This window comes from Cannabis sativa, chromosome 7 (assembly GCF_029168945.1).
Source record: "Cannabis sativa cultivar Pink pepper isolate KNU-18-1 chromosome 7, ASM2916894v1, whole genome shotgun sequence".
In the NCBI taxonomy this organism is placed as follows: Eukaryota; Viridiplantae; Streptophyta; class Magnoliopsida; order Rosales; family Cannabaceae; genus Cannabis; species Cannabis sativa.
In genome coordinates this window covers 48168019-48193584 of record NC_083607.1, presented here as the reverse complement: position 1 = coordinate 48193584, position 25566 = coordinate 48168019, and the positions used below count along the sequence as shown (strand labels likewise).

The following is a 25566-nucleotide window of genomic DNA, read 5'->3' as shown; positions in this document are numbered from 1 at the left end:
GTCTTGTCACTTACAATAACATCATTTATATGTCTTAAATTTATAATGGTTTGTTTAATATTATTTTTAATTTTCAAGCATTGTTTGTTTTTTTAAAAAATGACAAAATAAGCTTCAAACGCACCAAATGGCACGTCCTCCTCCAACTAGCAGCAAGTGGAGACCACGATCATCAGCCAATCTCCTGACACCGTAAAAATGAAAAAAAAAAAAAAAACACAAACCACCAGTTCAGCTCGAATGACAACACGTGCGTGTGGCCATGTGAGCCATTGGATACCTCTGGAGCCACACCAAAAAGATCTATCTATTCACTCTATATACACTTATTAACTCTAAGAAGTGTTCTTTTTTTTCAATACAAGACTCAATAATAAGGAGACTCTAAGTGCACTTTTCTTTTTTTAAATATTCACACATACAACAAAATTTTCCAATATATGTGTTGATTGCGTACAAGGATTCAACAAATACAACCAAAACTCAATATTAACTTTTCTCTCTCTGCTAAAAGAATATCAATATTTTGCAAATGAATTATGGATGTTGAAATATTTACATTAAGATTATTTTTGGAAATGACAACAAGAACCACATAAGATTGTCCAATGTTGGCTATTTAGTAATTAAGCTCCCTTCACTGGATTCTTTGAGACATTATCAACAATGCACAACCCACTTTCTGATGCGATTACTACTGTACATCTGCAATATATCAAGTGATAAAGATAACATGAAGTTAAATGTATGTTATACCTAAGAATTGTTTTGAAGAAAATATTCTTCCCAATGAAAAACATGCAAGCACCAAATGGTCGCAACCTTCAAATTGAAGTATGAATGCATTAAGAAAAAGAAATGGAATTTACTTTCATTCCTCCTCTTTACACTTTATGCTCATGATTAAAGATATTTAGGCTATTTATTTTGTTCATTGACCTCCTTTTTCCTCTACTTGCAATTTTGGTGCCGAGATGTAATCCAGGAGAATATGCAGTGAAGTAAAATACAAGCTCATTGGAAAGAGAAAAATAGTTGAAAGTATTGTTGGACGGGATGGACAAGCATATATGAGATTTTGTTCTTGATTATTCCTCTAATGGGAAAGAAAAGATCAAAAAGTAAATTCCAAACCAGAATGAGTTTGACAAAGCGGATCGTCAATTATGGGAAACACTATTCCAAGTTCAAACCTTAAGAAAGAGAATGGAAATATGGATTTGTACTTCCAGCTTATATCTCTACCTTAGCATTTGATTAAAGAACTTTGTTAGGTGTAACTTCTTTATGTTGGTGAAGAATCAATCTACCTTATATAGTTTGGTAGCATGGAATGATGTTTGTAATATGTGTTTTAACACATTATTCTGCTAAGTTCGAATTCCACCAAAGGTTAAGATTTCAGTTGGCTATTAACTTTGGGAAAAGTTAGTATGTTCAAAAAATTTAAACCTTAATTAGATACCCCTCCAAACTGGTGTTAGATGTGTATGTAGAAAATAATGAATCGAATTGTGTATGTATTTCATAGAATAGTACATATTTATATATTAAGCTAGGAGACTAAATGAAAAACTACTAAATACAAATAGGAAACTACTAAAATACAAGTTATTTCTTGACAACTAATATTCTAACACTCCCCCTCAAGCTGGAGCATAGATGTTAATCATGCCCAGCTTGTTACAAAGATAATTAACTCGCATCCCATTCAAAGCCTTTGTAAAAATATCTCCTAGTTGTTCTCTGGTCTTTACATATCCTGTGGAGATCAGACCTTGTTGAATTTTCTCACGAACAAAATGACAATCAATCTCAATGTACTTAGTTCGCTCGTAGTATACGGGATTTAAGGCAATATGAAGAGCAGCTTGATTATCACACTACAATTTTGCTGGAATAGAAGTCTTAAACCCGAATTCAGTCCAAAACTGATAAATCCATATTACGTCACACACAGACTATGCCATAGTTCTATATTCAGATTCAGCACTGGATCTAGATACAACATTTTGTTTCTTACTCTTCCAAGAGACCAGATTGCCCCCAACAAATACACAATATCCTGAAGTGGATCGTCTATCTACCTTGGAGCCTGCCCAATCTGCATGAGAGAAACACTTAATCTGGGTATGTCCATGATCCTTGTAAATTATACCTCGTCCTGGTGCTCCTTTCAAGTAACATAAAATTTGCTCTAGTGCTGCCCAATGATGAATTGTTGGAGAAGACATGAACTGACTAATGACACTAACCGGGAATGCAATATCTGGACGAGTCACAATTAGATAATTCAACTTTCCAACCAATCTCCGATATTTCTCAGGATCTTCAAATGGTTGCCCATCACGTGTAAGGTGCACAACTGGATTCATTGGAGCATTACAAGGTTTTGCTCCCAGTTTTCCTGTCTCAGTTAACAAATCAAGTACATACTTCCTTTGAGACAGAAAAATACCTTGTTTACTCCGAATAACTTCAATACCCAAGAAATACTTAAGCTCCTCTAAATCTTTCGTGTGAAACTGGGTATGAATGAAAGACTTAAGGGATGAGATGCCTTCAGTATCATTTCCAGAATTAACTATGTCATCAACATACACCACTAACCAAATGATACCAGCAGTTGACCTTTTATAAAACACAGAATGATCTGACTTACTTCTCAACAAACCAAATTTCTCAACAGCCTGACTAAATTTACCAAACCAAGCACAAGGGCTTTGTTTCAATCCATATAAAGATTTGCGAAGACGACAAACTAGCCCTAACTCCCCCTGAGCAACAAACCCAGGAGATTGCTCCATATACACTTCTTCCTCAAGATCTCCATGAAAAAAAGCATTTTTAATATCAAAGTTGATGCGAAAGCCAATGATGAGTAGCTGCCATGGAAATGAACAGTCGAACAGATGTGAGTTTAGCAACAGGAGAAAAAGTATCACAATAGTCCACTCCATAGGTTTGAGCATAACTCTTGGCAACAAGACGGGCCTTTAAGCGAGCAATTGTTCCATCTTGATTGAATTTAACCGTAAACACCCATTTGCACCCTATGGCATGTTTTCCTGAAGGTAAGTTAATCAAGACCCAAGTACCATTTGCAACTAAAGCATTCATCTCTTCTATCATTGCAGCAAGCCAACCAAGATGAGACATTGCTTCACGAACAGTTTTAGGAATAATGACAGAATTAAGAGAAGCAATAAAAGAGCAAGAAGAAGAGCAGAGATGATTATAAGAAACAAAAGAAGAAATATGAAAAGTACATTGGCGTTTACCTTTACGTAGTGCAATGGGAAGATCATCTTTGATTTCCGGATCTGATGACGAAGATGCAAGTGTAGGACATGAAACGGGAGGTGGAGGTGCACGCCTGGTGTACACTATAGGAGGCCTAGGAAGTGGTGGAGGTGGTAGAGGTGGTGGAGGTGTAGGCATTGTGGGAGCTAAGACCGAGGCAGGTGAAGGAACAAGAGACTTGTCAGAACATTGATAAGGTGTAGAGGATGTGACAAAATATACCAACAAATCATCATCCTCCCCCTGACAAGTAGGAACGGGTGAAGACGAAAAATAAGGTGTACTTTCTACAAAAGTAACATCGATAGAAACAAGATATTTGTTAAGATCGGGACAATAACACCTATACCCTTTCTGAAGACGAGAATAACCAAGAAATACACATTTCAATGAATTGTAATCTAATTTAGTCACCTGTGGACGAACATCACAAACAAAGCAAGTGCTACCAAAAATTCTTGGCTCAATAGGAAATAATGGCTTATTGGGAAAAATAATTTTGTAAGGGATTTCACCATGAAGAACAGAAGATGGCATGCGATTAATCAAAAAACATGCAGTAGAAACGGCATCGGCCCAAAATGGTTTAGGAACATTCATTTGAAATAAGAGAGCTCTAGCTATTTCAAGGAGATGTCTATTTTTTCGTTCGGCTACACCATTTTGAGATGGAGTATCAACACAAAAAGTTTCATGAAGCATGCCATTTTGAGCCATATAAGATTGAAATACACCAAATTTGTACTCTTTTGCATTATCACTTCTCAAAGTACGAATAGACACATTAAGCTGATTTTGAATTTCAGCACAAAAGGCACAAAAAATAGAGAACAATTCAGAACGATTCTTCTTTTAAAACAACCAAGTGACACGAGAATAATCATCCACAAAAGTAACAAAATAACGAAAACCAGGTTTAGACAAGATGGGAGAAGGACCCCAAACATCAGAATGGACTAATTCAAAAGGAACACTAGCACGTTTATTGACTCTAGGACTTGAACTAAGGCGATGATGTTTATCAAATTGACATGATTCACAATCTAACGAAGACAACTTACTATATTGTGGACAAAGCTTTTTAAGCAGAGGAAGAGATGGGTGGCCCAACCCACAATGTGCCTCGAAGGGAGATTGTACACCAGAACAAGCAACTGATTTAGGTATTGGTGTATCAAGAATGTAGAGTCCTCTAAATTCATGTCCTTTACCAATAATTTGCTTCGTCATAAGATCCTGAAATACGCAATGATCAGAATAAAAAGAAATACAATACGTCCTGTCATGTTTCAGCCGGCATGCCACCATTCAAAGCTCTCTACAATCGTGATTCCCCGACACTTATTCGCTTTGAACCAGCCAGCACAAAAGTGTCAGGAGTGGAGCAGCAACTCCAAGCTCGGGATGCCACCCTAGTGTTGCTGAAAGAAAATCTCCAACGCGCTCAGTAGAAAATGAAATCTCGGGTGGACAAGAAGCGTTGAGATGTGCACTTTGAGCTTGGTGATTTGGTCTATGTCAAACTCAGGCCATATCGTCAACGCACGGTGGCTAAGCGCCTGGATGAGAAGCTAGCCCCTCGCTTTTTTGGTCCTTTCCCAGTGGTAGAACGCATCGGACCAGTGACCTATCACTTAGAGTTGCCTCCGATGCAACCATTCATCTGATGTTCCATGTGTCTCTCCTTCGAGCAGCCTTAGGCCCTCATCAACAACTAACAATCCTTCCTCCAAGTCATACTGTTGACTTGGAATGGCTGCTTGAACCAGAAGAATTGTTGGACATCCGTCCAAGCACGCATAATTCGGCTTCTCAAGCTCTTATCAAGTGGGTTAACTTACCTGTATTTGAAGCTACTTGAGAAGATTTTACGGTCATCCAAGACCAATTTCTATATTTTCACCTTAAGGACAATGTGAGACTTGTAGGTGGGTATTGATAAACTTCCTCTCACATATGTTTATCCCCAAAGGTTTAGGAAAGAGGCAATGGGCAACGTTGTTGGGGATTAATGTTGAGCTAGCAAGTTAGTTGTTTTGAGGGTTTTGCTAGTGTGTGAGGGGTTTAGGTCTGTGAGAAGAAAATCCAATAGGTTAGTTATTTGCGGGTGTGAAGAATTTGATTATTTTGTAACCTTTTCGGGAGAGAACCGAACTCTCAAAATCCTGAGTATTCAATACAAAGCCACTGCTGCCATTTTCATCCATCTTCATCTTCTTCTTTCTCCATTGTTACTGTTATTAAGTTGAATGAGGAGGTCAGTTCTATCAGAATGTTTGGTGTAAATATTTTAGTTGCTGGAATTTAGTTGGGAGAGTTTGACATTAAGAGAATCTAAACTCGAGTGTTTAAAGAGTTTGAGATTAACCCAAAATAATCTTAAAAATAAGACTCCTACAAACATAAGTCTTCTATTAAAATTATCCCAAACTTAGGTTTGTTTTTACATTTCCATTCCCAAGAACCCAAAACTCCCATAACAAAACACCCCTTCATTATTTTTCGATTTTTCATGTTAAAAAGGGAATTAAGAAGAAGTTGTGAAATGTTGTAATCATGGCAATATTGTGGTGATCCTGTGCCTAGAAAGGAAAAATATCAAAACTTGTGAAGATTTTGAAGAGAATTAAGAGTCTTTACGGGATGGAGTCAACTATTGGGTGGCTAGATGGATGTATATTAAAGATTTTATCTTTTCTAAATTAATCAAAAATTGGTCTACGTGGTTGTTATTCTAAAAGATGATAATCTACTTTCTTTTGTAACATTTGTACTCTTGTTTAATCTCAATACTATCACATTTCATACAAAAATGTTACTAAATCATGTTGGGATAACTGGTAAATAATTTGCATACTTCCAGCAAGAAACATTTCTTGCAAGTGCGAAAGACCACTTTAATTTGAATATTTTTTTATTGTCTGCTTTAATTCCTTCCCCTGACATTTTTATTTGTTGACATGCATATAGCAATCCCTACTATTCTTTCAATCTCTAGAAATAATGGTTTACTGAGATAACCTTAATTGAACTGACATTAAAGAAACTATGTATGATTATACTTACCCAATTCAAGGACTGATCTTTAGAGTTTAAGAAATAACCAAAAAAAAAACAGCAAAAAAAATATAGATCCTAGTATATCTCAATCAGTCATATACACACCAAAAATAAAGAATTTACTAGAGAAAAATAAAACTTACAGGAACTTGGAAATGATACCATGATCAACAACCCCATCAATTTTATCAAGGCTCTCTGCAACTTTTTCTGCAATACAGTTTTATAGATCAACCAAATCAAATACTTCAAATGTACTAACATGTGATTACAACAGGAAAAGTCCCACCAAAAACTTACCAAGGCTTAGTATTGGAGATGTGAAAATGAGATCAAGAACATTATGGCCTTCTCTAGTGATAAATGGGAAGTCACCTCCTAATGGATCTGCATGTCCTATTGATGGTCTCCGCCATACCTTAACTTAGAAGGGAAAGGAATAAACCATATATTATGATTAATTTCTGAGGTAGTAATGTATAAAAAATTACAAACACAAGCTAGTGCCTAGAAGAACAACGAAACTAGTTCCTTTGTTCCATTGAGGAAAGATTGGCTGGAATGATTGTTTCTCTTTCGTCTTTCTAATTAGAACTAATGGAGACAAACATGTTAATCATTAGGTCAACATACTGTGTGAACAAGAACAAATATATTCATTAGGACAACAAAATTATACATGAAGTCATTCATTGTACAAAAATTAGTGAAAATCGATACAATTAAGTGCCTGGAACATTTTGTAGAAAGAGTGATTAACGGTGGGTGAGATGCAATTAAAAAATGAAAGAGATGAAAAGTGAAATTTGATCAAGCATGTAAGAAGTACGACAAGGAATACTAAATCAAACCACATTCAAGGAAGAAAGAAATAAAAGAAAAGGGATTTTCATATGCTTGATGTCAACAGACCTCGGCATCACCCAAAAACAAGTCATCGATTTCTTCAGCAGGCTCCAACCAGTTGAGCTGAAATACAAGATTTAATATCTGTCATCATTCTTAATTCAATCCATAAGGGAGGGTCAAAAGAATAGCTTCTTACAGAATCAACCAAAACTGGAATGGAACCCTCCAAACCACTTTTGTACTGGTTCTTTGAGATCATGAACACAAGATTTTCAGCTGCATTTAGTATACTCTGTATATGAATAGGAAAAAAGATTCAATTAAGTACACAAATTTACCAAGAGTAATATTGACATACCAAATAATTAGGCTCCTTCAAATGAAGTACAAATTATATTTATGACAGAATGCATGCTTTTAATGCTATAATGTTCAAAAAAAGCACTTCATGCTAACCTTCTCTTGGACAAGGGACTCATCACGTGAACTTTGTCTCCCTATAATAGCAATAAGTGTGCCTTCTTCAATGACATCAGCATCATCAAATGCAAAATCAATCTACAAAGGAGAAAATGTCATATTCAACTTGAGATGATTTCGTAAACTAATCAAACATTCTGTACCTAAAGTAAAATACATAACTAAACAGATGAAACATTCAAAAAGAAGTCCAGTAACTTCTCATTTTCTAATGGTTCTTTAAATCAGATTTTGTGATAAAACAAACTGAAACAATTTATTTAATAGGTATAGAACGCCTTAGCTATTCCAAAAAAGTTCTCAAAAGCATCAACTTAAAAATGAAATCTTTTTTACACTCAAACTGGTACATACTTGAGAGTTATCTTGGTAGTCCTTTAATGGTATTCCTTCCTTGGCTGCTTCATTAGCACTCACAACAGACCTTCATAAAAATATAAATAAATAAATTTAGTTACATAACAGTGTATAATGTAGTACTAGAAGATCTCTTACAAATTTTCAAGATATTTCAAAAAATGTAAGATGCAAAAATCAAGATTCAACCAGTTTATTGCACACGAGTAAATATCAAAACAAGCACGTGTAAAATATACTATTTGAATTATTATTTCAACATCCTAAATTATTCTGAATTTCCTACAAATTTATACAAAGTCTAATGTAAAGAAAATCCAAAGTTACAATTCCTCAATATAATAAAATACTCAAAATACTATATAATAATTAAAAACAATCATTACCCAACAATGTTTCTAATATTATAATCACTTTCCTTTCTTCACATCACAACTCTAAGAACATTCAACACGCATTGCAAATGAGCAATTACTAGGCAAATTATGAAAACTTGCCTAGCTGAAATTCTAATATAACCTTTGTATGCAACTTTTATGAAATTTGAAGGAAAACTAGAAATGAGCATTTTAAAATCATATATTATAAAATTGTTCAAAGAAAAAAAAAATCATATATTATAAAAGGAAGCTTTAAAACTGTGTGTATATATATTTATAGGGAAAAAAACATGTTCAGCTTATAAACTCACATGGGTACTCCCACAATATCTTTGAAAGCACCTGTACGAAGTTGCTGACCCAGATACTGAATCGCCATTGTAGAGGCTTGACCGGAGCCCAACCCAACGACCATGCCACTTCTTATGTACGTGTCCACCTACACATCCAAAAGCTTGATCGGTTTATGTCTAAATAAATATAATTTTCAAAAAATAAAAACATATTTGGAGAATACGAACAGTGTGGTGAGCTGCTTTTAGCAGAGGAGAGGAATCGGTAAGACTTGAAGCTGAAATCCTGAGTGGACAATGTTTTCTCCTTCTGAAAGTAGTAGTTGAAGTTGAAGCTGACCAAAGAAGGGGACTTGCAGAGACGGAGACCATTAATGGCTGTAATGGTGATGATTTGGTAAGTGGCATAGATGAAAGTATGGGTATGGACGCCATTCCTGTTCTTGTCTCATCTCATCCAAGTTATGAGGAGGTGATCGTTTTCTTCAAATCACAACTGCGCCTTTGGCTCTTGTGGGACTCACACTGACACTGATGACTGGTTGAGAAAGGGACCCCCAAATGCTGACTAGACTAAACATGAAAATGGCATGTATTTTTTCTTTTTTTTTTTAAGAAAGAACCAGTATCACAATTAGATTAAACATGAAAATTAATGATAAAATATATTATTATTATTATTATTATTATTATTATTATTATTATTATTAAGAATTTTACTATGTACCAAATTATGCGCTTTAAATTTTTTTTATCGTTAAAAATTCTCCTTAAAGTACTAAATCATGCTCTCCAAACTTTGATATCTACCAAATTATGCCCCTCGAATTTTGACATGTACTAAATCATGCTCCCTGAACTTTCATTCATGTTAGAATTTTTTTACTAAAATTGGACAAAAGTCATTAAATTCAACAATCTAAATAGTTCAGGGATATTTTTAACGACATTAAAAGTTCAAAGTGCATGATTTGGTAGATGTAAAAAAAAATCTTAATTATTATTATTATTAGAGAAAACAGTGTCACAACTAGATTATACAATATTAATTCATCATAAATTATAGCATTACTCGTCATTAGAGGATGACACACATCATTCAAGATATTAATTCATCATAATTTGTTAAAATATTTAGCATTGCTCCTGAAGGGTTTTTAAGCTAAATAATCTTCAAAAAAATTCTATTAGCTATGTAACCTCCGTTTTTAAAAATTTAGCTACATGCACTAACCTTCACTTTAAACACCATTTTATTAATTACCTTTTATATTTCTTTTAAATTAAAATAGGAAAAAAAAAAAACCATTCAGGTTGGGGTGTTCTTAGGTTTCTTTAGCTCTTCATTTACTTTTTTTAAAAAATTTCTCAAAATCTTATAAATTTTTTCCAAATCAATAGAGAAATTAATTTGTAACACATAAGATCGACATTGTTATCAAAGGGAAATTTCACTATTTGCCCTTAATAAAATACCTCATATCAAAATTTATACCCCTTATTAATTTGTACAAAATAATTCTACTATTTTCAAATTCTACCCAAAATACCCCTTACATTTAATTTTCCCTCTCTCTCTTTCCCTCTCTCTCTCTCTGTCTTTCCATTTCTCTCTCTGTCTTTCCCTCTTCGTCCCTGCCTACGAAACGAAAGAACCCAACAACCCAACCCAACCCGACCACGACCACGCCGAACCCAACAACCCACGCCAACGACGACCCAACCATCTCTCTATATTTCCCTCTCTCTCGGTCCCTCTCGAATTCGACCCGTGCTCATCGAAACCACCACAAATTTGACCTGTTCTCGTCGAAACCACCACGAACTGTCGCCACCACCACTACCCGTGCTCGTCGAAACCGAACAGAGGCCATCGCGACCACAACCACGAACTATCACCACCACCACCAAGCTCAGTCAAAGGTAAGGTTTTTTTTGAAAAAAAAAATAATTTTTTCATAGATTTGGATGCCAATTATTGCATGTTGCTGAGATTAGGAGAATTTTTTTAGATTTTGTGCTCTTTCTTGTGATAGGTTGTAGATGTTGGATATGTTTTAATGGTGTCTGTGTTTTTTACAGTGTTATCGATGAAATATCGATAGGATGTCGATTTATTTGGATGTCTGTTTGACCATTAGTCTGTGTTGTTTTTGTATGGCGATAGGATATCGTATGTGTGTCGATAGGATGTCAATATTTGATTAAGTCCCTGAATGTGATAGCTAACTTTGATCATGTCGACCAGTTGTCATGATGTCGACATTTTGTCGACAATTTTGATTTCCTAGTGTTGATGAGCTTAAGAAAGAGATACTTGATGAAGCTCACACCACACCTTACTCGTTGCATCCGGGAACCACCAAGATGTATCAGGATTTGAAACCCTACTTCTGGTGGTATGGGATGAAAAGAGATGTGGTGGACTATGTGTCCAAGTGTTTAACCTGCCAGCAGATTAAGGCTGAACATCAGAGGCCGGCAGGGTTATTGCAACCTTTAGTCCTTCCAGAATGGAAGTGGGAGGACATCGCAATGGACTTTGTAACTGGTTTACCTAGAACTACAGGGATGTATGATTCTGTATGGGTCATTGTGGATAGATTTACAAAGTCAGCTCACTTTCTACCAGTGAAAGTTACCTATTCAGTGGATCAGTATGCTGAATTGTATGTGAAGGAGATAGTTCGTCTCCATGGAGCCCCTAAATCTATTGTGTCAGATAGGGATCCAAAGTTCACATCGAAGTTTTGGGTGAGTCTTCAGAAGGCTATGGGTACCAAGTTAAAGTTTAGTACAGCCTTTCACCCTCAGACTGATGGTCAGTCAGAAAGAACTATCCAGATTTTGGAAGACCTCATCGCGAGCCTGTGTCATGGACTTTGAGGGTTCATGGAGTAAGTACTTGCCTTTAATTGAATTCTCCTACAACAACAGCTACCAAAGTACAATAGGGATGGCTCCCTATGAGATGTTATATGGTAGAAAATGTCGTTCTCCTATTCATTGGGACGAGACAGGAGAAAGGAAGTACCTGGGTCCAGAGTTAGTGCAAAGGACCAATGAAGCTATTGATAAGATCAAGGCTCGGATGCTTGCTTCTCAAAGCAGGCAGAAAAGTTATGCTGATCCGAAGCGCAGAGATGTTACATTTCAGGCAGGGGAACATTTTTTCCTGCGGGTTTCACCAATGAAGGGTATTAGGCGCTTCGGGAAGAAGGGTAAGTTAAGCCCTAGGTTCATTGGGCCATTTCAGATACTCGAGAAGGTCGGGCAAGTAGCGTATCGGCTAGCCTTACCACCAGCATTATCAGCTGTTCATGACGTATTTCACATCTCTATGTTAAGGAAATACGTATCAGACCCGACTCATGTCTTGAGTTATGAAGCCCTTGAACTACAACCAGACTTATCCTGTGAAGAGAAACTTGTTCAGATTTTGGATAGGAAAGAAAAAGTTCTTCGCAACAAGACTATTGCACTGGTTAAGGTGCTCTGGAGGAACAGTAAGGTGGAAGAAGCCACCTGGGAATTGGAGTCAGATATGAGGACTCAACATCCAGAGCTATTCAGGTTAGATTTCGGGGACGAAATCCTATTAACGGGGGGATAATTGTAATGACCGCTCTAGTAAATGTGGATTAGTAAAGGCAATTAGCACTAATTTTTATTATTTTATTATTTTATTATTATCTGTGAATTAATTTTAATGTGGACCCCAATATTTAGAAATAAAATATTAGAGTTATAATTTCTCAATTCCGGAGATTTTATTAAACTCTAGGGGTATTATTTAGTTTATATGTGAAATATGTTAATTTTGTAATTTTTGCTCGGCGACAACGGAAAATGCGATGGATGGCTAGATAATCACATGAGTAAGTTTAGAACCCTATTTTATAGTGGGGAATATTTTAGAAAAAATTAATTATCGGGATTGAGCGGGGTTATGGATTTTGACCATTTTACCCCTAGCTTTAGAAATACCCTAGTTTTAAGTCTAAGGGCATTTTGGTCTTTTGTTTATGGATGAGTGAGGTGGCTGCCCAAGTAATTGACACCTAGCACTTTAATTTTCAGCCAAGGATTAATCAATCCTTTTCCCAATTTGGAAAATCAAAGAAAAGAAAAGAAATTAGAAGAAAACATTTCCTCTTGAACTCTCTCTCTCTCTCTTTCTATTCGGCTGAGGCAAATCAAGGATCAAACCAGAATTTTTCCTTCTATTTCTTTGAATCTAAGCTAGGATTCAAAGTGGTTTCATCTAAGGTAAGCCCTAGAACTCTTGCTTATGTATTTTTGAGCTTTTTACTTAGTTTGAACATGTGATTTTGGGAGTAAGTGGCTGTTAGATTTTAAAGTGTTTAAGATTCGAATTTTAGGGTTTAGTTGAGTTGATTCTAAGTCCTAGCTGCTGGTTTTAATGGGTGTAGATGGTTTTTATGCAATTTTAGGTTTAAAGTTCAAAGCTTTGTTCATTAATGGCAACTTGAGTTGTGATGGTTTATTCTGAGAATTACTGCCTGGAAATCATTGTGTATGCATTGTATAGGTATACTGGAGAGTTTGGTAAAGTTTGGGATTGAATTGAATCAAGGGGGATGATTTTTTGGTTCCCAGCTGTAGAACCGGAATTCCGGTTCTGGGTGGTCTGTACCAACCGGTCGACCGGTTGGTGACCCAGAACCGGGATGCCGGTTGGGAACTGGTCTACCTGTTGGGGGAATTTCCAGAACCCTAGTTTTGGCCAATTTTGAGATATTTAGGGTATTGCCATGAGGTTTATCGATAGGGAAACTTTTAGTTTCAAGTTTTAAGTCCCGGAAAGTGATTTAGCGAGTCACTCATCTGTATTACTATTATTGTGATTAGGGAATCCATCTAGCACGTGAATTCCGTTCAGGTCGGCCAGCACACTTGAATTCGGAAAACAGGTAAGAACTGTGTATAATGTGTGATATGAATATTCGAATGTATGTATGTGTTAATATATATACATGCTTATTTGTTGTGATTCATACACTACCAACACCTGTACGGTTGCGGTACAGAGTGCATTGGTAAGGTGTATGATGTTTGGAAGTACATCATGGTGTTACCAGCACTTGTACGGAAAGGTACGAGGTGTCTGTGGTACAACACTTAACGGTACTCAAGGTGCGGTCCATACCCTACCTACACTAGCACGATGGTATACTGAGTGCATGTGGTACATGGTACATGGTCGTATCCTAGTTAGAACGTTCATACTCATCTGTTAAGCTCTGTAAATAGGTGTATGGGCGCCTATTTACAGGTCGGAAATTATATGGTATGTTATATGCATTTCTTACTGAGTCTGTTGACTCACAGTTTCTGCTTCCATGTGTAGGTAAAGGAAAGGCGAAGGCTGAACAGGAATGAACCTGAGCTCGGGTGAGATTGTACATGTCAAGCGGCGCGACCTGGAGTGTTCGGTCTCGGGACATCTGGGAGTTGTATTTTGAAAGTCGTTGTGCGACCTAAAACTTGTGTATTTTGAATGTATAGTTTGAAAAGTAAATTTTACAAAGTTTAAAAGAACGGGATCCCGAGATTTGTAAATATTATATTATTTACAAAGTTTAATGTTTAAAGCAAAATTTTTAATTTGACACGTTTTTCGAGAAATTTCTTTGATTAGCAAAGATTGCACAATAATTGAAAAAGCACTGTAGCGTGCCTTAGCGTTAGTGTAACACCCTAACTAACTTAGGCGTATTACGTGATTTTTAAACGTACTGTGCAGCTCGTTGCTAATCAACGAGGTTTATGGAAAAACGTGATTAATTAAAATTTTGCTTTTTAATTAAACTTATAAACCATATTACAAAAGACTCGGGATCCCGATTTATAAAATCATTTACAAAAGTTTTAACTGTTTAACTAATACATAAAATTAAAAGTCGTCTAACGACCAGTTACAAAATTCAGCCTTGCTGTCCCGAGGATCGTACGCTCCAGGCCTAACCGCCCCGACATGTACAATCTCATAAGCTCGCTCACGGTCCATCAGCTATAGCCTTGCCTTTACCTACACATGAACATAAACTGTGAGTCGACAGACTCAGTAAGAAAAGCATAATAATATCATACATAAAACTAACTGCCGTGTCCAACACGATACTGAGTCCCGCTACTGCCATGTCCAACATGGTGCGAGCCACTCTGCCATGTCCAACATGGTGCGAGTTCCGAACGTTCATAGGGACGGTACTATTGACACGTAACAACCCGATCGGTCGAACCGGTCATACTCCGCCGTGGTCATACTCCACTGTACCGACGTGTTACTATATCCTCCCGATCGGTCGAGCCGGTCATACTCCGCCGCTAGTCATACTCCAGCTGTACCGACGGGATACGTCAATAGCACGGAACCACCAACCAAGTGTCACTGATCGGTCAAACCGGTCATACTCCGCCGTCGGTCATACTCCACTCGTACCGACGTGACAGGGTTGGATGGTTCGAAGCCAACATACAACTAATGTAATCTAATAGGCTTCCTACATGCACGCTAAACATGTAATCTACATATGCATACTGTTATACTAATCTTACTCGGATTCCGATTTCGGGTGTGCTTGCCAACCCGACCGGAACCGAAGGCCGAGCGGATTGACATCGGCTCCTAAACCATAAAAATCACAACGCTATAAGTGACACGCTAAATCACTTCCCGGGGACTAAAACTTGGAACTAAAAGTTTCCCTATCGATAAAAAGCATGGCAATACCCCCTAAAACATAAAAACGAGGAAAACTAGGGTCCCTGAATTTTCCCCAACCCAGAGACCGGTTGCCCAACCGAATTCCGTTCGGAAAATTCGAACCCTCATCCGAATTCCGGATGCACAACCGACCCGGTTCCTCGCAGGCAGCCAACTAAAATTCTCATAACTCGACCAATTCAACCCCAATTGGTACCAAACTTTCTAGACCTGTTCTAAACACCCCAAAGAACAAATCTAAGGCCTCAAAACCACCCAGAAAACACAGAGGCAAAATTCACCATTAAAGACCAAGCTTTGAGTTCCAAAACTCAAACTTGGTTAAATCCACTAACATGCATTCAAACCTAGTTAATTCTACTCAAATAAGCTTATCTAAGCCTCTGAAAAACAATTAAAAACAACAGCAACATCACAGAACAGATTCACAATAATTCATGTTGAAAATCAAACTTTTGCAATAATAAACCTCTAGCATGCTCAACCTAGGAATCATACTTCACAAGAGCTTAATTACCAACTAAAAATCATGCTTGAAACCACAGAAAACATCAACAAAATACAGCAGCAACAACCTCAATTAATCATGCATGCATCATCATTTTCATCATTTTTTTCAAGAAAAACCAAGTAAGAAACTAAAGCCAAGAAATACCTCAAAGAAAATCACTTGATCTTGCTAAAATAACTTGAATTCAACAATGAAATCCAGCCCTAGCTGCTCCCCAAGCTTGGCCGAAAATGAGAGGAAAAGAGAGAGAGTTTTCTTTTGAAATTTCTATTTTTCTAACTTAGCATATTTTTGTGAAAAAATGAAAATGAAATAACTAACCAAGCATTATTCATTTCAGCCAAAATAATCAATTAAAATAAACATTTAATCCATTTAATAAATCACATAAGACAAAACACTAATGGGGCAAAAAGACCATTTTGCCCCTCCACCATAAAATCATGAAAATCATACTAAAGGGGTATTTTTGGGAAATTCTAAATTCCCGGCCATTCCCGACATTCCCAATGTCCAAAACCCGTCCCCAAATTACTAACATACTAAGTTGTGATTTCTACTGAGCCAAACGCCGAGTTCCAAAATACCGGACACCGGAAATGCAAAATATAAAAACTACTGATGACATAATCATGCATTTCTGAATTCCATAAATAACAGTAATAAATTATTTAAATAGCTATAAATAATTTCATAATTAAACATAAACAACTGCTAATTTCCAAATTAACTAAGCGAGCTTTACAACTATTCCCCCCTTAAAAGGATTTCGTCCCCGAAATCTAACCTGAATAACTCTAGATATTGAGCTCGCAAATCTGACTCTAGCTCCCAGGTGGCTTCTTCCACCTTACTGTTTCTCCAGAGAACCTTGACCAATGCTATGGTCTTATTCCGAAGGACTTTATCCTTTCTATCCAGGATCTGCACTGGTTGTTCCTCATATGACATGTCCGGCCGAGTGAAGACTCTCATAACTGAGTATATGAGAGGGGTCTGAAATGTATTTTCTCAACATTGACACATGGAATACGTTGTGCACTGCTGATAAGGCTGGAGGCAATGCTAACCGATATGCCACTTGACCTATCTTCTCGAGAATCTCGAAAGGTCCTGTAAATCTAGGGCATAACTTGCCTCTTTTCCCGAAACGTTTAATCCCCTTCATCGGAGATACTCGTAAAAATACATGTTCCCCTACTTGGAACTCAACATCTCTGCGTTTCGGATCTGCGTAACTCTTCTGTCTGCTCTGTGAGGCAAGCATTCTAGCTTTTATCTTTTCTATTGCCTCATTGGTCCGCTGAACTGACTCTGGACCTAGGTATTTCCTCTCCCCTGTCTCATCCCAGTGGATAGGGGATCTACATTTCCTACCGTACAACAGTTCATAGGGAGCCATCCCTATCGTACTCTGATAACTGTTGTTGTACGAAAATTCTATCAACGGTAGATATTTACTCCATGAACCCTCAAAGTCCATAACACAGGCTCTCAACATATCCTCCAATATCTGAATTGTCCTTTCGGACTGACCATCTGTCTGAGGATGAAATGCTGTACTGAATTTCAGCTTCGTACCCATTGCCCGTTGCAAACTTTGCCAAAATTTGGAGGTGAATTTCGGATCCCTATCCGAAACTATAGACTTCGGTACCCCGTGAAGTCTCACTATCTCCCTGACATATAACTCTGCCAACTGATCCACTGTAAATGTTGTTCTGACCGGCAGAAAATGAGCAGATTTCGTAAATCGGTCCACCACTACCCAGATGGAATCATGCAAACCCGTGGTCCTAGGTAACCCGACCACGAAATCCATCGCGATATCCTCCCATTTCCATTCTGGTAGGGTTAGAGGCTGCAACAACCCTGCTGGTCTCTGATGTTCAGCCTTAATCTGCTGACACGTGAGGCATCTCGATACGAATTCTACCAAATTCTTCTTCATACCGCTCCACCAGAAGTACGGTTTCAAATCTTGGTACATCTTGGTGGTGCCGGGATGCAGAGAATATGGAGTAGAATGAGCCTCCTCAAAGATCTCATTTCTAAGTTCCACACTGTTCGGAACACAAACCCTGGCTTTATACAAAAGCATCCCACTATCTGACATCGAAAAGTCTTTGGCTTGACCAGCCAATACCTCATCTCGGATTTTCACTAACTCCGGATCTGTCATCTGAGCGACTTTTATTCTTTCTAATAGATCAGATTGCAGCGTCAAGTTGTGAAGCTGACCTACCACAAACTCAATGCTGGATCTAACCATATCCTCAGCTAGCTGTGGTGAGATCTGAACCATGCTAGCTACTTGCCCGGGACCCTTTCTGCTCAGGGCATCGGCCACTACATTGGCTTTTCCGGGATGATAGAGGATCTCACAATCATAATCCTTCACTAATTCCAACCAACGCCTTTGTCTCATGTTCAAATCTTTCTGAGTAAAGAAATACTGGAGACTTTTATGGTCGGTATAGATCTCGCACTTCTCCCCATAAAGGTAATGCCGCCAAATCTTCAGTGCAAAAACCACTGCGGCCAATTCTAAATCATGAGTCGGGTATCGCTGTTCATAATCCTTTAACTGACGGGAGGCATAAGCGATAACCCGATCGGCTTGCATCAGTACGCACCACACACCCTGTTTGGATGCGTCACAGTAGACTACGAACTTCTCCTTGTCCGAAGGCAAAGCTAGCACCGGAGCAGTAATCAATCTCTGCTTCAGCTCCTGAAAGCTAGCTTCACATTTATCTGACCAGATAAATCAATGATTCTTCTTTGTAAGCTCGGTTAGGGGCATTGAAATTTTGGAGAACCCCTCCACGAACCTACGGTAGTACCCAGCTAATCCCAAGAAGCTTCGATCTCCGTCACCTTGTCTTCGGTCTCGGCCAATCCCTGACGGATTCAATCTTCCCGGGATCCACCTTGATCCCATCTTTACTCACAATGTGCCCTAGGAAGGACACCTGAGACAACCAGAACTCACATTTCTTGAACTTGGCGTAGAGCTTATGTTCTCGAAGTCGTTGCAGTACCATCTGAAGATGTAACTCATGCTCCTCTTCTGATTGAGAGTACACGAGGATGTCGTCGATAAACACAATGACACAGATATCGAGGAAATCCTTGAATACTCTATTCATCAGGTCCATGAATGCTGCAGGAGCATTGGTTAGTCCGAATGACATAACCAGAAACTCGTAATGTCCATACCTAGTGCGGAAAGCCGTCTTTGGAATGTCCTCCTCTCGGATTCTCAACTGATGATAACCCGAACGGAGATCAATCTTAGAAAAGACCGTCTTCCCCTGAAGCTGATCGAACAAGTCATCGATCCTAGGTAATGGGTATTTATTCTTCACCGTCGCCTTGTTCAACTCCCCGTAGTCGATGCACATCCTCATAGATCCATCCTTCTTCTTGACGAACAAAACCGGGGCTCCCTGTGGTGACACACTGGGCCGAATGAACCCTATGTCAAGCAACCCTTGGAGCTGAATCTTTAATTCCTTAAGTTCAGCTGGAGCCATCCTATACGGGGCTTTGGAAACCGGTTCCACCCCTGGTGCCAAGTCAATCACGAAATCAATCTCCCGCTGAGGTGGTAACCCTGGAAGTTCTTCGGGAAAGACGTCCAAAAATTCCCGAACCACTCTGATGTCCTCTGGCCGAATGGTGTCTGGCCGAGTGGTGTCCACCACCACGGCCAGAAACCCTAAGCACCCGCCGTGCAACAATTCTCTCGCTGACATAGCCGAGATCACCGGGATCCGAGATCCCTGTACCGAACCAACAAATACAAATGGTTCTTCACTTTCCGGTTGGAAGACCACCATCTTCCTCTTACAGTCAATGCTCGCCGAATATTTAGATAGGAAATCCATTCCTAAAATAATATCAAATTCGACTAAGCTCATCTCTATCAGATCAGCGCTTAACTCTCTACCATCTATCCTGATCGGCATAGACCTAATCCACCTATTGGAGATAACCAATTCTCCGCCAGGTAACAGGGTTCCAAACCCTGATTCATATCTATCAAAGGGTCTACCCAACTTACTAAAGACCCTGGCCGCTACATAAGAATGTGTAGCCCCAGAGTCAAACAGCACTGAATATAGCGAGTTGTTAATAAAAAGCTGACCTGTGACAACTGATGGGCTGGCATCTGCATCAGCCTGCGTGATAGCGAACACCCTGGCTGGAGTGGGTATCGCCGGAGCTCTCGGTGCCTCTGATCGGAGCTGGGGACATTCCCTCTTGAAGTGTCCGGGCATGCCACAATGAAAGCATCCCTGACCTTTGCACTCACCCCGATGGTGCCTCTTGCAGCTAGGGCACTCGGGATAGGAGAATCGGGTCTCATTACCACCAGGACGACTCCCTCGGTTCTGGTTCCCCCGGAACCTCTTGTTCTGACTCGAGCCGCCGGAAGTAGTGGGTGCCCTCTTCCTCTGATCAATGGCCGAACCACTACTCCCCCTGCTATAGCCTGATGCAGGAGGGGTAGGAGCCCCGCCACTAACCGGAGTACTCGCTGATTCTGACATGCACCCCACTGCGCCCTCAGCTCGCAGTGCCTTCTCCACCATCTGAGCATAGGTGGTGCTGTCGTCGGTGGTGATCATCAGGTCATGTCTGATCTTGGGATTCAACCCGTCCAGATACTTCTCCTTCTTACTGAAGTCGGTCGGCACAATTCCCGAGGCTAACCTCGCCAACCGATCAAACTGAGTAGTATACTCAGTGACGCTCATGTTCTCCCGCTGGGTCAGGTGAACGAACTCTTTCCTCTTGGCGCTTCTGACCGCCTCATTGTAGTATTTCGCATTAAAGAGTTCCTGGAACCTTTCCCAGGTCATGGTGGTGACATCATGAATCTGAGACACCATGTCCCACCATACCAGTGCGTCCTCCTGGAACTGAAACGTGGCGCACACCACTCTGTCGTTACCGGTGACACCCATAAAATTCAGGATTCTGGTAATCACCGTCAGCCACTGCTCGGCTTTCATTACATCCGGACCTCCTAGGAATACCGGAGGTGCTTGCTTCCGGAACCGCTCATACAATGGTTCCAATCTATGGGCCGCCACCACTATCTCGGCACAGGCGGCGAGGGCGGGTGCCACCGGAACTATAGGCCTTTGGAGGCTGCCGGGAGCACCTGGCTGTCTCAACCTACGAATCTCGAGGTCTTGCTCTTCGATCCGGCTTGCATCTCCGCAAACCGCAACTCCCACGGGGCTCCCCGATCGGCCGGGGAGCTGGGCGCCCGTGGCGGGTTCTCATCACCCCGGCCACGAGCCCTGCCTCGGGGACCTCTACCTCGGCCCCTGGCAGGTGGGGGAAACTGGGCTCCCTGTCCTTGATTCGACCCTACGGAGTTGCCCTGACTCCTGGTAGTCCGCCTGGCGTCCATCTAGTTAGAACCGCCTGCGAAACCAAGAGTTGGCATATCAGGTCGTATTCAAGGCGAGCTTACTAATGCCGCTTAATTTGGAAATTAGAAATGAAACATGCGCCTATTCTACTATCAGGCTACTAACATGCTTCCTAACAGGCTTTTCTTTTTCATAACTGAATAAAATAAACTACTAAAGCAATAAAGGCTTACTGAACCGTGAACCGAGCTAACTGCTGATGATGATTGTACATGTCGTGACGATCTTCGGAAGACAACCTGGCGGCTCTGATACCAAATTGTAACACCCTAACTAACTTAGGCGTATTACGTGATTTTTAAACGTACTGTGCAGCTCGTTGCTAATCAACGAGGTTTATGGAAAAACGTGATTAATTAAAATTTTGCTTTTTAATTAAACTTATAAACCATATTACAAAAGACTCGGGATCCCGATTTATAAAATCATTTACAAAAGTTTTAACTGTTTAACTATTACATAAAATTAAAAGTCGTCTAACGACCGATTACAAAATTCAACCTTCTTTGTCCCGAGGATCGTACGCTCCAGGCCTAACCGCCCCGACATGTACAATCTCATAAGCTCGCTCACGGTCCATCAGCTATAGCCTTGCCTTTACCTACACATGAACATAAACTGTGAGTCGACAGACTCAGTAAGAAAAGCATAATAATATCATACATAAAACTAACTGCCGTGTCCAACACGATACTGAGTCCCGCCATCGCCATGTCCAACATGGTGCGAGCCACTACCGCCATGTCCAACATGGTACTGAGTTCTGCACGTTCATAGGGACGGGACTATTGACACGTAACAACCTGATCGGTCGAACCGGTCATACTCCGCCGCCGGGTCATACTCCGGCTCGTACCGACGTGTTACTATATCCTCCGATCGGTCGAGCCGGTCATACTCCGCCGCTTGGTCATACTCCAGCTGTACCGACGGGATACGTCAATAGCACGGAACCACCAACCAAGTGTCAGCCTGAGCGGTCAAACCGGTCTTACTCCGCCGTCGGTCATACTCCAGCCTGTACCGACGTGACAAGGTTGGATGGTTCGAAGCCAACATACAACTAATGTAATCTAATAGGCTTCCTACATGCACGCTAAACATGTAATCTACATATGCATACTGTTATACTAATCTTACCTGGATTCCGATTTCAGGTGTGCCGGTCAACCTGACTGGAACCGAAGCCGAGCGCAGACATCGGCTCCTAAACCATAAAAATCACAACGCTATAAGTGACACGCTAAATCACTTCCCGGGGACTAAAACTTGGAACTAAAAGTTTCCCTATCGATAAAAAGCATGACAATACCCCCTAAAACATAAAAACGAGGAAAACTAGGGTCCCTGAATTTTCCCCAACCGGTAGACCGGTTGCCCAACCGGAATTCCGGTTCGGAAAATTCGAACCCTCATCCGAATTCCGGATGCACAACCGAATGCGGTTCCTCGCAGTGACCAACTAAAATTCTCATAACTCGACCAATTCAACCCCAATTGGTACCAAACTTTCTAGACCTGTTCTAAACACCCCAAAGAACAAATCTAAGGCCTCAAAACCACCCAGAAAACACAGAGGCAAAATTCACCATTAAAGACCAAGCTTTGAGTTCCAAAACTCAAACTTGGTTAAATCCACTAACATGCATTCAAACCTAGTTAATTCTACTCAAATAAGCTTATCTAAGCCTCTGAAAAACAATTAAAAACAACAGCAACATCACAGAACAGATTCACAATAATTCATGTTGAAAATCAAACTTTTGCAATAATAAACCTCTAGCATGCTCAACCTAGGAATCATACTTCACAAGAGCTTAATTACCAACTAAAAATCATGCTTGAAACCACAGAAAACATCAACAAAATACAGCAGCAACAACCTCAATTAATCATGCATGCATCATCATTTTCATCATTTTTTTCAAGAAAAACCAAGTAAGAAACTAAAGCCAAGAAATACCTCAAAGAAAATCACTTGATCTTGCTAAAATAACTTGAATTCAACAATGAAATCCAGCCCTAGCTGCTCCCCAAGCTTGGCCGAAAATGAGAGGAAAAGAGAGAGAGTTTTCTTTTGAAATTTCTATTTTTCTAACTTAGCATATTTTTGTGAAAAAATGAAAATGAAATAACTAACCAAGCATTATTCATTTCAGCCAAAATAATCAATTAAAATAAACATTTAATCCATTTAATAAATCACATAAGACAAAACACTAATGGGGCAAAAAGACCATTTTGCCCCTCCACCATAAAATCATGAAAATCATACTAAAGGGGTATTTTTGGGAAATTCTAAATTCCCGGCCATTCCCGACATTCCCAATGTCCAAAACCCGTCCCCAAATTACTAACATACTAAGTTGTGATTTCTACTGAGCCAAACGCCGAGTTCCAAAATACCGGACACCGGAAATGCAAAATATAAAAACTACTGATGACATAATCATGCATTTCTGAATTCCATAAATAACAGTAATAAATTATTTAAATAGCTATAAATAATTTCATAATTAAACATAAACAACTGCTAATTTCCAAATTAACTAAGCGGGCTTTACAGTTAGGGCGTTACATATCGGTACAGGTGTTATCTGTATAGATGACAGCGAGTCCCAGGGTGAAATTTTGGTGATAGAGGCACAACCTGCAGGGGTTAAGAGTGGGAAGAGGAAGAGAAATCCCCCTGTATGGTTTCGTGACTACACGGAGATGAAGAAGAAACAGAGGCCTTCTTCGACGTTTGATCCCCTAGCGCCACTAGATGAGCGATTGTTGGATACTTTCCGAAAGTGGTGTTCTAGACTCATTCCTAACCACCGACTTCGGGATTTGAAAAGTGGTGATTATGGTCCATCGTTCTTTTGGAAGCTGTTGACACTACAGGAATGGCTTACAGATGACGTAAGTAAACTAATTTATAATTTTACTTTACTTTACAACGAATCTACAATTAATATTTTTTGTTGTCTAACTGCTTTCTCTAACCTTTATATGCAGCATATAGATGCAGCAGTCCATATGCTGAGGAGACGACGCTTCGACTATCCACTGACATTTCCTCAGAAGGGTATCATTCTCTCTACATTCGTTACCAGCATGATCAGCAGTGCATGGACGAATCACAAGGGTCCCAGGAGAAACTTTGTGTGGGAGGATTATATCCTGGAGTACTGTAGAGGTGTTCATTAGGTATTGTTTTTGTAAGATTTTAAGTGTTGAACTATGATTATAAGTTTATTATGGTTTGTTAATTGTTTAGCTTTTCTCCATAATTACAGACCCAATTCTTTTCGAGATGGAGGGGTAATGAGTTCATTTACTTCCTTTTGCATCTTCCCGACCATAGGCACTGGGTGACTGTTGAAGTTGACATAAAGCTGTGGAAAATTAATGTGTATGACTGCGATTCCAGCATTTGTCATTGGACCGCCATGACACCCATCTTGAATACTTGGCAAGAACTGTTGCTCTCACTAATCTATGCAACTGGGGATTTTCCACATAATAACCAGATCATGGCGTTAACTACTGTAACACCCTAACTAGCATAAGCGTATTACGTGATTTTAAACATACTGTGCAGCTCATTGCTAATCAACGAGGTTTATGGAAAAACGTGATTAATTAAATTTTTTGCTTTTCAATTAAACTTGTAAAATATTTATACAAAATACTCGGGATCCCGATTACAAAACCATTTACAAAAGTTTACTGTCTATATAAAATACTTGTCGCCTAGCGACTAATTACAAAAATAGCCTTGCTGTCCCGATGATCGTACGCTCCAGGCCTAACCGCCCCGACATGTACAATCTTCACCGGCTAGCTCACGGTCCATCAGCTATAGCCTTGCCCTTACCTACACATAAACATAGCACTGTGAGTCGACAGACTCAGTAAGAAAAGCATAATAATACTCATACATAAATCCCGGTCATGATCAGACGCCCATACCCCTGACCATAACCCTAACTGCCGTGTCCAACACGATACTGAGTCCCCCTAACTGCCGTGTCCAACACGGTACTGAGTTCTGAACGTTCATAGGGACGGTACTATTGACAAGTAACAGCCTAATCGGTCGAACCGGTCATACTACGGCTGCTGGTCATACTCCAGCCTG

The 25566-nt window shown here is 39.6% G+C and overlaps 2 protein-coding genes across 2 annotated transcripts; one reads left to right on the top strand and one right to left on the bottom strand.

Annotated features, from left to right (window-relative positions):
* Nucleotides 1–394: 394 nt before the first annotated feature.
* Nucleotides 395–9223, bottom strand: LOC115696870 (probable ribose-5-phosphate isomerase 4, chloroplastic). The gene is made up of 9 exons (XM_030623755.2): nt 8951–9223; nt 8741–8868; nt 8047–8116; nt 7669–7770; nt 7409–7504; nt 7276–7332; nt 6664–6781; nt 6507–6573; nt 395–705 (listed from the first exon to the last, which is right to left on the bottom strand). The coding sequence occupies exons 1-9, from the start codon at nt 9155–9157 to the stop codon at nt 627–629; spliced, it is 924 nt and encodes a 307-aa protein (XP_030479615.1). The 5' UTR covers nt 9158–9223; the 3' UTR covers nt 395–626.
* Nucleotides 9224–24044: 14821 nt separating this feature from the next.
* On the top strand, nt 24045–24889 carry LOC133029225 (uncharacterized). Its single transcript, XM_061101710.1, has 2 exons — nt 24045–24344; nt 24441–24889. The coding sequence occupies exons 1-2, from the start codon at nt 24153–24155 to the stop codon at nt 24630–24632; spliced, it is 384 nt and encodes a 127-aa protein (XP_060957693.1). The 5' UTR covers nt 24045–24152; the 3' UTR covers nt 24633–24889.
* The last annotated feature ends 677 nt before the right edge of the window (nt 24890–25566 follow it).

What these genes read in the sequence shown, in the direction of transcription:
- LOC115696870 (XM_030623755.2), bottom strand. Translation starts at nt 9,157, where the DNA reads ATGGCGTCCATACCCATACTTTCATCTATGCCACTTACCAAATCATCA. An exon ending in GATATTGTGGGAGTACCCAT is followed by an intron (nt 8,117 to 8,740) that starts GTGAGTTTATAA and finishes ATTTTTATGAAG; the next exon opens with GTCTGTTGTGAGTGCTAATG. An exon ending in ACTACCAAGATAACTCTCAA is followed by an intron (nt 7,771 to 8,046) that starts GTATGTACCAGT and finishes TCTCCTTTGTAG; the next exon opens with ATTGATTTTGCATTTGATGA.
- LOC133029225 (XM_061101710.1), top strand. Translation starts at nt 24,153, where the DNA reads ATGAAGAAGAAACAGAGGCCTTCTTCGACGTTTGATCCCCTAGCGCCA. An exon ending in AGGAATGGCTTACAGATGAC is followed by an intron (nt 24,345 to 24,440) that starts GTAAGTAAACTA and finishes CTTTATATGCAG; the next exon opens with CATATAGATGCAGCAGTCCA.